The 14,038-nt window shown below is 35.3% G+C and overlaps 1 protein-coding gene across 1 annotated transcript; it reads left to right on the top strand.

Annotated features, from left to right (window-relative positions):
• Positions 1-2,769: 2,769 nt before the first annotated feature.
• Positions 2,770-3,386, top strand: LOC119545141 (keratin-associated protein 13-1-like). Its single transcript, XM_037850750.1, has 2 exons — positions 2,770-2,797; positions 2,866-3,386. Exons 1-2 carry the CDS (start codon positions 2,770-2,772, stop codon positions 3,384-3,386), a joined length of 549 nt encoding a protein of 182 aa, XP_037706678.1.
• Positions 3,387-14,038: the final 10,652 nt, after the last annotated feature.

Here is a 14,038-nt window from a genome sequence, read left to right as displayed (position 1 = left end):
TTTTGCAATAGGACCTGAACTCACCATGTGCCTTCCTATCTTTCTTTTTTGCTCATTCTGTTTCATCTATTCAGACTTTCACCTTATTACCAACCATACTTTTTGAATCTTTGCTTTTGAAACTGAAACCCCACCCTTCAGCAGAACTGTCAATCCATAGTTTTTAACCCCTGGGTATTCACCTCCACTTCCTGAAGGCCAATCACTAGGGACATCTGTAAAACTCAGCCCAAGGACCTTTTTTCCACACTAGAGTTTGCTGTGCTCCTGCATTAGGAATCTTCCACTAGAATTGGGCTCCAGTTGTCTACACTGGAACCTGGCTTAATGCACCCACTGTTGCCATTCCTCCATTCCTTGTCACACTGTCCTACACACAGACTGATATTTCCTGAGATTACTGCATGAATACACTACTTGCACTTGAGTCCCTGTTCTCAGCCCTTGCTTTCAGTATCTGGTACAGAAAAGCATGTGCCACATCCTTGGAAACTTCATTAGATATGATTTTTCAGAAACTTTCAATGTTTTTCCAGCATGAAAAATTTTAATACAAATATCACCATAGGAAAAAACTAAGAATACATTAGAAGTATTAGAAGAATAAAGGTGCTTTAATATGGCATGTAGCACATTCCAGAAAAAGAGCTGTGACATCCTTCTCTATTGGAAAAAAATTCCGTAATATGGAATTGAAAAGCCCTCAAATATATGTTGGATAATAGCAAAGAATATTTTATGGTTAGTGATTAGTAAAGCATGCTAAAAAACATAATGGATTGGATTTTACTCATTGAGGTTCTAAAAGTGATATTCCTGGCATGTTAGAGATAAGTTGACTGGTAATTTCTAGGAAAGAAATAAGTGGGTATTAAAACTGTAACTGTAAACTAGAGATGAGATTCTGTTAGAAGCATACTTCAAAGACCATCTGATGTATATAATAGCCCGGAGGTGGAAGTCCATAACCAAAGATCAGAAGTCAGTGGGTGCAATGCCCAGTCATAAGTTTTATGTGAAATAGCCCAATTCTGAATCCTTGATAAATAACTCAATTACAAAACAACAAAAAAATAACTAAAAGTTCTAAATTATACAGAAACAATCATATAACTTGTCTTATTTTAATCAAATGTTGATGTGTTCACAAACTCCTCTTAAATTTATATCAAGTTAAAGTGGAGGAAGGTATAGTGGTTTAAATTGAAAGGGAGAGAAATATCTCTCGACAAGTTAACTGGTTCAGAGCAGAATCTTAACCACGAGTCTGTAGTCGCTTAAGTTCCCAGATTAGTCTAAGAAATTCTGCCTCTCTTTTACCACTTAAGTTTTGTCATAATGGTAATTATGAAGAACTTTGCCTGAAAACAGAATAAATAGGGAAGGGATAGTGTCCACAGTATTGTTTGATCAGACACTTGCCATACCTACTGGGTCACAAAGTAAGGAAAAGTTAATTCTGGTTTTAAGTTCAGAAAATAAAAGCCTCACAAAACAGCCTATTGAATTGGGTCCATTTACTTTGTTTCCTTATTCATCTTAATTTTAGAAGTTCCACATAGTGTTATTTAAAAAATTGAAAGACATTATAATTGAGAAAATACAAGATTTTTTTCATCTCTCATAGATTTCAATAATAGTATTAAAAAAAAGAAAAAATAATAATGCTATTAGCAGTTATCTTTCTTATTCCTAAATGAAATACATCCAACTTTTTTTTTAGCCAACAGTGAAGCTGTAGTTCAGCAAAAGTGAAAAAAAAAAAGAAAAACAAAAAAACAAAAAAAAAGAAAGAAACACAATAAACAAAACTAATCCAAATCAAAGGAAAGTAAAAAACAAAATCAAATTTAAATGGGAAAAAAATTTCAAAAGCAAAGTGGAGAGAAATTGAGGAAGAGAGGGAGACAGAGAGAATTTCTGGAATTTAGAAGAGGAAATCAGGAAGAGGGATATTAAAATATCTGTCATCATAGAAGGAAAATTGTGTGACCTATGGCTCCAGCTTTCTTAGAGACTCCCCATAAGAAGTAAAATGTCCTTCCTGCCAAGGAAAAGACTCAGAAATGCAGGATCTTCATATTTAGGAAGGAAAATGCAGGGTGGTACCCAGCACTAGAAGTGTTAGAAAGATATTCAAAGCTTGGTGGTAGAAAACTAGAGATAATCTATGAGGACTGACCCTTGGGTATTTAAAGACTGAGAATATATAAGCCAACAAATTGAACTTCATAAAATATTCTACTTTTCAAAGGTTTTGATTATAAAGACAGTAGGATGAAACAAACCATAGATTAAGTGGGGAACAGGAGAGATGTCTGAAAGTTCTGGGTCTTCCCTGTGTTCTTCATTTAAATGATTCCACCCCTTATCACAAATGGCAGACTATTTGGCAGATAGTCCCAGGAAAATCATTCCTGAGACTCTATTGCAATTGGGCCCTTTTTGGTCACCTTGTCTTCAAATACATGGCAAGTTCTCTACCTGTTTCTATCCCTCTCTCAGTCTCCTTGCTTTAGCTAGTATTGCTGTCCACACCCTGGATGTAAGAAGCACTGTGTAACAGCAGGACAGGATGGAGGGTCATTCATGTAAAAAAGTCATCATTTAATGAAAAATGTAGTTCTTTGGCTTTGCACTGTCAAAACAAAATTATAACACCAGGGTATGTTATAAACCAGGTATGTGGAAAATCTATTTAAACACAACTGCAATTAGGGAGTTTTTAGAGTTAAACATATGCAAATGAGAGAGTCCAAATTAAGAACCATGACCCTGTACTGTGCCACACCTAGTGGTAAGAGCATATAAAGGCCCCAGTCCAGAAGGCAACATTAAAACACAGATTTTCTCTCTTCAACTGAGCTGAATTCACTTCTCCCATCAACATGTACACCAAATGCTGCCCTGGAAACTTCTCCTCCTGCTCTCTTGGGAGCTCCCTGCAGTACCCAGGCTCCTCCTGCATCTCCTCCTGCCCCAGCAACCTGGTCTACAGCACTGACCTCTGCTCTCCCAGCATCTGCCCGGTGGGCTCCTCTCTCTACAGGGGCTGTCAGGAGACCTGCTACAAGCCCAGCAGCTGCCAGACATCCTGCGTGGTGTCCAAGCCCTGCCTGACATCCTGCTACCGCCTCAGGGCCTCCAATCTCTGCAGTCCCTGCCATCTGACTTACTCTAGACCACTGGGCTATGGATCAAGAAGCTGGTACTCACTGGGCTGTGGAGTCACTGGTTTCAAATCACTAGGTTGTGGAATCCGTGGCTTCCCTTTCCTGGGATATCGATCTGGATTATGCTGCCCATCCTGCTTTCCTTCTGGGAGCTGCCAGTCTTCTTTTTACAGACCAATCTGTGGGTCAGGCATCTATCATTCAATTTGCTAAGTGCCAGATTCTTTTGACTGTTGATGTCAAAATCTATATTCATAGCAATCATTCTTTTCATTCACACCAGTTACCATTATCTTTATTTTCTCCTGTTTCCAGGATATCAGCTTGGCAAACATTGAGGCAGTGGCTGTCAGATAACTTGAAATTAAGTAAAACAAAATTGAGTCCAAAGACTGGCATTATTGTTACAATATAAGCTATTGGAATTTCCTCCAAAAGCAGTTGAAAATTAAAAGTTGAGTTAATAAATATTTAATCTTGCATTGAAATATATTGTTTCCCTTATTATTGTTAAAAACTTTATTTGCTGGTGTTTTGCATTCAATGATATGGGAGATTACAATCAAGTCAATAAAACTGTGCAATGGATGTTGGGATCTTATAATTTGGTCCATTTGAGCAAGTTTTTGTTGACATTGGATGGATTCCTGATTGAAGTAGTCATTTTCTGGAAATCCCTATTGTGTATGTACAGTTATTTCTTAACAGCAATGAGACACACCTCAAAGAAGGGAACATGCATCTCTGATGATTTAGTAAAGAAAGAAGGTGGTAGATGCACTATAAATGCTGGCAACAATGCAATGTGCTTTAGAAAGTGAGTTGTAGACATAGACAGAACCTTTCAAAAATATGCAGAATTTGATTGTGGATTTTCAGTTAACAGAAAATATGAGTCTTAAAGAACTCCCAGGGCAGATGCCTTGCTCATTGTAAATTTGTAAAAGTGCCAGAACCCCTGAGTTCCTCTGGTGAGGAATCCCTGAGCCTTAGGTGTACATATGTGTGAAGAAAATCCCAGTGGTACTAGGTGGGGAGAGACTGGGTACAGGAATTTTGAGATTACCCACGGATGCTTTTCAAAGGTCCAACCTGGCTTAAGGTAAGAGCAACACACACCTTTGATACCAGAAATAATATCTTTCGAGTTTATCTGAACAGAAGTGGGATTAAATAATATTATTTTTAGCCTTCACCAGTTAAGTATTTCAGGAAATAATGAAGTACTAAGAATATCAGCAAGTAATATGTTATAATAAATCAAATAATAAAACATAAGCATTAATAAAACATTACCATTTTAAATTTCTGAGCAGGGTGGAGGAAATATGTATAGTCTTAGTCTTAGCCTGATTCCCCGCAAAAGCAGAATTAATAAAAAAAAGTGCATGTGTGCAGGCAGTTTATTTGACACGTGAACCCAGAAAGGAAGTGTGGGTATAAGAAGGAAACAGAAAATCCCATAAAAGTTTATGCCTTTAAAATGGATTATATGATGGGCAACTGGGAGTCAATCTTCCAAGATCTTTTCTGAAATGTACAGAAAGACTCTCAGAATTGTCTACCCGTATATGATCAACAGAGATAAGCATTTAACCATCAGTTTCTATCTCCCATTGCTTGAACATTGTTCCACATGTGTACTAACTTCCTGGAACCTCACAATTGTTCAAAAGAGGAGTCACAGTTGGCTGCTGTTGTTTTCCTACTTGTGATCTTAGAGATGCCCAGGTAGAAAGTGAAAGAAAGACTGTGTATGATTGAAGAAGATGCTGTTTGTGCAAAGGATATTGAAGTCTCCATGAAACCATTCACATGGCTTTCCTGATATCCTAAGTGGAAAAATCAAAATTTAAAAGAGGCCAAAGGGATTTCTCATACAATATTTTCATTTGCTACTCAAACAGCCCTGTGAGAAAGCAAACATTATGTATTATAGATATATTCAGACATGAAGAAATGGCAAATCAATGAGGATTTGAGGCTTGTCAAAAGATATAACCAAAAGAGCTGGCAGAATATGTTCTCTTAAATGATCTTGTTCTGTTGTTCTTTGCTACACTATATTTTTTTAATATGCAGTCTTAGTTTAACCAAAGAGCCCAGAGTACCACTGGTAATATAGAAATTTCTTCATCTGAACAGGTGAAAACTCTTATTGGATCTAGACTCATGAGTGGTACACACTATGAAGTATAAAGGTAAAATAAAATTATAGCTTAAAGGAAGAAGGATAAGAAACGGTGAACTCATTTCTTTCCAAAATATTGTTCATACCCATTAGAAGCTAATAGAGAAATGTTGATACTGGACAGTTCACAAGGAAATTTTCAGATATCCTGAGTTTTATGAAAAACCTTATATTGTTACTTTTAATCATCATTATAAGCATTACTCAGCTTTTTGAGATGTACAATTCAAGATGGTAAGTAGCAAGACAATCTCTTCCTCAATAACTAACCGTATAAAAAACAATAGTTCAAAAACTGTAAGACTAATTCTCATATTTCACATTATGAATTCAATAAGCAACCAAAACTTGAAGAGAATCAGCTCCTTGCTAATAAATTAAAAATATAAAAGGAATCCAAAGAGTTAAAATTATCATGTAACTTTACACATTTCTAATCTTCCTTCTAACCTCCCTACAAAAACACCTGATACTCTTAGAAGGGATACTCTGGGGGAAAAAAAAAGTGAAATTGCCAGGTTCATGTGACATCTTCATAATCCTGTAAACCCCATTCCCATTTTGGTGAGTTCCAATATAGAATAAGGGAGGCAGCCTGCAAAATGTCACCAAGTAGTCCTTGAGTAGAAGAAAGTAGTATTACTGGATGCAGAAGTAAGGTAAGAAGTGGAGTAGCGATTAAGAATCTAACATGGGGAAATAATAGCCCTAGCAAGAAACAGGGGAAAATTACTCATAATGACCTAAAATCAACAAGAAATGGCTCAAAGTTCTTAATAGAAAATAGAAGTGGACATGGAGATGTGCAAAGTAAGGAAAAACATTGATTGCCAAAGTAACTTACTCTAGGTATTAAAGAATGTTTTTCATTTTTAAAACTACAGATTCCATTTTGACTGGTACAATACAGCTTCTTTGTATATAATTATGAATTAAGTGTTTATCATTAATACAACAGCATTTCTGCTCCCTAGGAACCTTAATTTATTTGTTCATCACATTATCCATTACCAAAATTTTTATTTATTTTATTGCTGAGACAAATAACTTTATGATAAATAATAACTTTTTAACTGAATTTGCCTTACTATTCTCAAAATAGCATTTTAAACATTTGGCAAATTTACTTGATTCTTTGAACTGCGAGTAGAAATCAAACTATTATTGGAATTAACTCATTTTCTTTTTAGAAGCATTTGACAAATACTGATATAAAGCTGGCTCCATCTAATTCTTTGTGATGTCTTCCTTCTGTTAATGGAGGGACACTTCATCAGCCCTCTTTATTTCTTTAGTACATGCAGAAAAATCCTTTGGGTTTAACATGAGCTGAAGTAATTTTGAACAGTTATTTGACCAAAATGGAAATGTATGCATCAGAATGACATATTAACACACTCTAACCATGTAGTAATGATAAATCATCTTTGTAAAAATATTCTTAAAATTTTGACTGTTTTGGAGTAGACACTGATCCTTCTTTAGCAAAGTTATGTCTTTTGCTTTTTATGTGGTCAGCAATATCACTGGCACCCATGTTGGATAATAAATGTCTTCAAATGTATGGACAAGTTGTATCTTCACCATCAATATTCTTAAGTAATAGAAATGAAGTACTGATTTTTTTCTATTAAATATGAGCTTTTTTTGGGGGGGAGCTCATTGCCCCTGAAAGGTCTTTGCAAAATTTCAAAGAGAAAGATATCCCTAGCAGTAAGATAAATAATTGTACATTTACATAAGTGGTCATTTGTACATTTACATAAGCAAATTGTACATTTTGTATAATTACACTAATTAATGTAAATATTAATTATTAATGTACAATTACATTAATTAATGCATTATTAATGTAATTATTATTAATGTAACTACATTTTGCACAATTTTATACAATTTGTAAATGCACAAATTGTACATTTACATAAGTGGTCAAGCCACTGAGGCAATATCATGCAGATAATTCTTTATATGTTCTAAAGCAGAAATTCTTGGGCTCAATTTCATGTACATATTTCATATAACTACTAATTCTCAAATTTCCCACTGACCATGCCTACTGATGGCCTGGTGAATACTGATACATTATCTGGCAGGTTGTGTAAGAATCCATAGTGCTACAGGTAAGATTTTTTTTTCTTTCCCAGTTAACTCATTTATTTTTTTTTCTTTGCAATTTTATTGAGATATAGTCACATACCATAGAATCATCCAAAGGGTATAATCATTTGTTCACACTATCATCATATAGTTGTGTGATGATAACACATAATTTTTCATACATCATATAGTTGTGTGAATAAAACATTCATTACCGCAATCAATTTTTGAACATTTTCATTACTCCAAAAAATTAATAAAAATAAAAATAAAATTTAAAGTAAAAAAAGACACCCAAAGCATTCCATTTCCCACACCCCTATTATTTATTTACTTTTTTCTCCCCATTTTTCTACTCATCTGTTCATACACTGGGTAAAGGATTGTGAGCCACAAAGTTTTCACAATCACATGGTCACACCGCATAAGCTGTGTAGTTACACACTCATTCAAGAATCAAGGCTACTGAGTTGCAGTTCCACAGTTTCCAGTATGTCCTTCTAGCTATTCTAATACACTAAAAACGAAAAAGGGATATTTATATAACACATACAAATAACCCCCAGAATGACCTCTCAATTCCATTTGAAATCTCAGCCCCTGCAACTTTACTTGTTTCATTTCTCTTCCCTCTTTTGGTAAAGAAGGCTTTCACAATCCCAGGATGCTGGGTCCAGGCTTATCCCCTGGAGTCACGTCCCACTTTGCTAGGGAGATTTACAGCCCTGGGAGTCATGTCCCATGTAGCAGAAAGGGCAGCGAGTCCACCTGCCAAGTTGGTTTAGAGAGAGTGGTACTGGCTAGATTTTGACAACAAATGACCCATCACCCATATTTAAAGGTTTGACCTGTCCAATTCCCCGTAGCTGAAGATAATTTGCTTTCCAGCTATCGGTCTCCACACTGTTTTTGAAAGCATGACTTTAGTGTTCTTTAGAAAGGTTGTGTATATCTGTGTGCTTGGGGGGGGTGGGATGTAACTCTTAACTTCTTTAGTATTTAACAATCTTTTAAAGTGAAAGTGTGTTCACAGTATATGTGACTTATATTCCACTAGATGGAAAGTAAGTGGTTGTCTTCCAAACCATTCATGGCTAATTTTTAGTGCAACTAATTCTGATTATAAATAAAAAGTGAAAAATGTGAGACAATTGCAAAATGGGACAGGGTTCTGAGACAGTAGGAATAAACCAGAAGATGTGATTGCGCTGGGAGTAAGGATCTATGTCATTTTTAAGTTTGTAATGCTGTCTTTGTCTTGATGAATAAAAAGTTTAGGGGGCAATTGTTGATGCAAATCCAAGGTTCTTTACCTGCCTAGAAGTTTAGTTGAATTCTGTTACAAGAGAATATTTGCCTTGACTTGGCCATGAAGAATATTTGGTTTTGGGTTTTGTGGGGTTTTTCTTTTGTTTGTTTTTAGCATACACATGGTATTAAGTAAACAACTTAAAAAGAGAAAAAAAATGGTATTTCATAAAGCTTCTGTAGGATGATATAAGAAAATATTTCAAGACTAATTGATACAATTGAAAGTGGTAGGTTCTCTGCCCGATGTGCTCAAATCACCAATTCCTGAGACACCACGGTTTCAAAGAGAGAAAGAATTTATCGCTAAGTGCAAAGCAGGAGAACAGATGGCCTAGTAGCCTAAAAATCTGTCTCCCCAAATTCCAATAACTCTGATAGTTTTATAATATCAAAAGGTGGGTAGGCTTTAGGATAATGAGCAAAATGGCAAAAGATGAGGAGGTTTGAGATGATCTAATTATTGAGTTTGAGAAGGTTGTTTACATGCTTAGTCCCAGAATATGTCTAAGAAAACAGTGGCCTTAATATGATTATGGGCATGATTTTTAGAATTATAATGAGCGGTAGGTCACATATAGGTTAAAGTTTAAGCTACTGCTCATGTCAGTTGGGCTAATTATGGTTAGATCCAGCTCTGTCTATCAAGATAGTTCTGGAATTAGTGTGAGTTGTTTCTGGGTTAACTCAAGACGTTTCATTAATAAATATTAAGGGCTGCCTTTATTGATCATAAGATGCCAAAGTTGAAGAACAGGATATGGATGTATAAGTGGGGGTCAGTCACAAGGTTTTTGCAATAACAAAATAAAGGCTATATAGTTCTACAATCATTATCAAAGATCAAGGCATCTGGGTTTCAGTTTAGTAATTTCAACTATTTACCTCTGGATATACTAACATAATAGAAAGTAAAAAGAGATATCTGTATAAGAATTCAGTAATCATAATTATGTGTTAACTTTAATTTCTCAGTTACATACTTATTAATAAATGTTGTAATGTGGGAGCAATTTCATTTTGACACCTGATTGATTTCTTACCTGTAGTAAGGGCGGTACCTAGCACCCTCACCAATATTTAACTCACTAACATATAACTCCTTACTTGATAATCTCACTTCAGTTTCTCACATATTCTACAGTCTTACCTATTTTTAAAGAGCAATCTTTCTTCCATTATTATGCAATAAAATTAGTTTGCTATTTCTTTCAACTTAAATTTATTTTCCATAAAATCATGGAATTTTCTGATTCCCTACCAAACAAAAAGCAAAATGTGCTAATTTTTTGTAGTCTTAACAATGTGTGCTCTTGCATTTATTTTGCCTAAGTATTGCTAAAGGAAATATGAAACAATTTCTTCCTATGTCAATAAGGAAATCAGACAATTTTTCCTCCTTAGACTAAAAAATGTAACCTGATTATTATAAGACAGAGCAAAAATTCAACCTGGTGTTAAGTAGTGGTTTTTAATCACAAAATGAACAAATGGTATTAAAACACATATGCATATGTCATGATCAATATTTATATTTAAATTTATAACATTCTTTTCGATTTTAAAATGGAAAAAGTATCCTAAAGGAGATAACTAGAAGATATATTAAGAAAAAAGTGCTTTAATATTGCATGTTTGTATAACTAAAAGGAAGAAATCTTAGCTTTCTCTAATGAATACATATCAGTTACTGGAATTAGAATTATAGCTAACCTATGGTGGTTTCAAGTGAAAGTCAAATTCGCAGGCTAATAATAAGACACAAGGTCAATAGTTGGTGTATTTTTTGATATAGAAGGTATTATATTTAACTTCTATTTTATAAAATTCATTATTAATAGAAGCTAGATGCACAAGCTGGTTGGTAAAAACAGATTGGCAGCTTCTAGAAGAGAACTACATTGAGCAGGAAAAGCCAAATCTACAATTAGGGATGAGAAAGTGTTGGCCACTAACCACTGATTGGAAACCACAGGATGGAAACAATTCCAGATATGGGGAGTCACAACCAAATTCTGAAGACCAATGGTCAAAGCTTAGATAAGTCAGTTGGCGGGACTGCAGAGTTTGGGCATCCTTTGGTGGCAACAAGACACCTGGAATGAACAGGACACCACACAGGACGTCTGGCAGCTGCTGGACTTGTAGCAGGTCTCCTGACAGCCACTGTAGAGAGAGGAGCCCAGTGGACAGGTACTGGGAGAACAGAACTCAATGCTGTAGACTAGGTTGCTGGGGCAGGAGGAGACACAGAAGGAGCCTGGGTAAAACAGACAACCAGTAAGAGAGTGAGAAGAGATATTTCCAAAGTAGAAGCTGGAAGAAACTTGACAGGGAATGTGAGTTTCAGCTGAGGTACAGGAAGAAGATTCTGAGTTCTAATGTCATCACCTGGACTGGGCTTTACATACACTCAGCAACAGGTGTGGTACCATAAGGGTTCAAGCTTTCTATGTTTGTGCTCCTTCATTTAAATATGTGTAACTCAATAATCTCTGTAATTGCTTTTGTATAGTTTCCCATAAACTGTATTAATGGGTCTATAATTTTGTTGTAGCAAAATAAAGCTAGTGAACTGTTCTTATGTCAGAAATGCTCTGACTGTTTTACACTAATGTTCATCCCATCATGGCCAGGAAAGCCTCTTCTATTCCCTTGGTGTATGCTCCACGTGTCCTGTTTCTGGCTATGCTGGTGAAGATGCTTATTTAAAGTGTGGGGAATGTGATTCAGGATCTTTCTTGAATAGCAATGCTTTAGAGGCACAACTTCTACTCTAATGAGGAAACTACTAATGATTAAACCTGCTTGTCACAATTCCTTCTCATTCTGCAAAATAATTGTTCATTCATTACACACTGTTACCAAGTGTCTCATGTCCAATACGTAGGGAAACCTATTAGCCAAGCCAAATTGAAGGTAGGAGATGACGAGGACCTGAGAAAATTGTGGACAAACATTGAAAGGCATGGTTACAGGAAGGGACAGAACAGAGACAGTCACAAATGGAAATCAATTGTGGTCCTTATGAAGAGCATCAAGATCCTGATGCTACTTACTTGATGGAGACAATTAAAACATATATGATGTGAGATGTGTTCCAATCATATTTTCATCTGTACATGTGCCAGTCTGAGAATGCACTTTTCAGATCTTCAGCTGCAAGAGACTTAACTGAACAAGGGTGGTACCTGGTATGGTCTGACACCTAATGCTGCATTTGTGCTGAATCCATGCTTTCCAGTGCAGGCACAGTGCTGATGAGCAGAGCAAACATTCCAGGGAAGCCTGTTCCTGTGAGACAGGGCACTCCTCAATTGCCATCTTTAGTTGCAGCATTTCCTGATAGCCATGACAAATCATCTTTAGACTTCACAGCAGTCTCAACCACTTCCTTCCTCTTATCTCCCACTGCCAATCTTACCCCATTCCCTAACAATTTTCTCACATAGGCATTTCCGTGATATATTCCTTTTACCCTTATGTAGATCTTGGTGTCTCCTTATTGAAGAATATGAACTAATACAATAAGTTATGGAGCAAAATTTTGCTAGCCAATCTGTGTTTCTCTATAGATTCAATCAATGTTGTCCTAAAAACTCTGATTATCCAGCTTCATTGATCTTGCATTTAAATTTTGAGTTCACCACAGTAATTTTTACTCTTACCTCTAATATATCAGTTGTTTTGCTTCTTTTGTGTTAATGTGATTTCCCATTTTAACTCTGTAATACTGACATTAGATCATGATTTTCAGACTTTTTTTCTCTTACAATGTATGTGTTTAAGGTATAACGTTCTGCCTAAGAGTGGTTTCATTGTATTCATATATATTTATTTTTTATAGTGAGCATTAACATATATGCATAACAGTGATATCTTTCCAAGTGTGATTTAACAAGTAGCTAGAGAGCAAATTTCAAAGAATATCATGGGTCACAATTCCACAACCTCAGCTATTTCCATTATTGTAAATATATCATACATTCAGAAAGGTGTAAACTTCCGATATACAGTTCAACAAGCAGTTAAAAAGGTAATTTCAAAAATTGTTATGTTACAGTTCCACAATTCAGTTCTTTCCTTATTATGCGATATAAAGTATATACAAAAAGGTGAAAACTCTAAAGCACAATTCAATGAGTAGCTGTAAAGCAAATTTCAAAGGATGTTATCAGTTACATTTCTACCATGTCATTTACCTCCTTTTAGCTATTCTTACTCCCAGCATCAATATATATGTGTGTGTGTGTGTGTGTGTGTGTGTGTGTGTGTGTGTGTGTGTGTGTGTATATATATATTTAATTTATTTATACAAAGTTTCAGTATTCATTGACCTTTGTTAAATCTTATCTTGTTTGTCTTGTTCATTGCTACTCCTTCTCATTTAATTTTTCTCCATCTTCAGGGTGTCAGTGAGCACCCTAAGTTGTTCATAATAATAATTGTATATATTTTATAATTTAATTGTGTTTTTTCTTTGATCATGGATGATTTAGAAGCATAGTGTTTAATTTCCTGGCTAATTTTGTTGTTGCTGTTTTTGTTGTTGCTTTCTAGCTCAGATCTTTACGACAAGAAACTTAGTCCACCTGTGCTCTTCCTTGGAAATTTGGTGAAATTTGTTCTGTGGCCCAGCAGAGTATCTAATTTAATAAATGCTTCATAGATATTTGAAAATAATTGATATTCTGAAGTGGTCAAGTGCAATGTTTTAATCTAATATTCTATGAGGACTGACTCTTTGATATTTATAAATATAGATGAAAAGATAAAAAACTGAAATTCATAACATATACTACTTTTCAAAAATTTCTGTTAAAAATACCTTGGGATGAAACAAATCATAGATTAAGAGAGGAACAGGAGAGAAGTCTGAAAGTACTGGGTCTTCTCTGTGTTCTTCATTTAAATGATTCTGCCCCTCTTCACAAATGGAAGGCTATTTGGCATAGTCCCAAAACAATCTTTCCTGAGACTCTACTGCAACTGAGCCCTTTTTAGTCACCTTGTCTTCAAATACATGGCAAGTTCTCTACCTGTTTCTAGCCCTCTCACAGTCGCCTTGTTTTAGCTACTATTGCTGTCTGCACCTTGGATATAAGAAGCACTGTGTAACAGCAGTACAGGATGGGATGGTCATTAAAAGAAAAGAATCATCATTTATGACATAAGTGTTGTTCATTGGCTTTGTACTGCCACAACAAAATTATAAAACCAATAAACATAATATGTGGAAAATCTATTTAAATGCAACTGCAATTAG

The sequence above is a fragment of the Choloepus didactylus genome, chromosome 1 (assembly GCF_015220235.1).
Source record: "Choloepus didactylus isolate mChoDid1 chromosome 1, mChoDid1.pri, whole genome shotgun sequence".
Lineage (NCBI taxonomy): Eukaryota > Metazoa > Chordata > Mammalia > Pilosa > Megalonychidae > Choloepus > Choloepus didactylus.
This window is presented reverse-complemented; position numbering and strand designations above follow the sequence as displayed.

Bases quoted from the DNA above. Each gene is read 5' to 3' on its own strand.
- LOC119545141 (XM_037850750.1), top strand. From the start codon at position 2,770: ATGACCCTGTACTGTGCCACACCTAGTG. The intron at 2,798-2,865 runs GTAAGAGCATAT...TCTTCAACTGAG, and splicing joins GTACTGTGCCACACCTAGTG to CTGAATTCACTTCTCCCATC.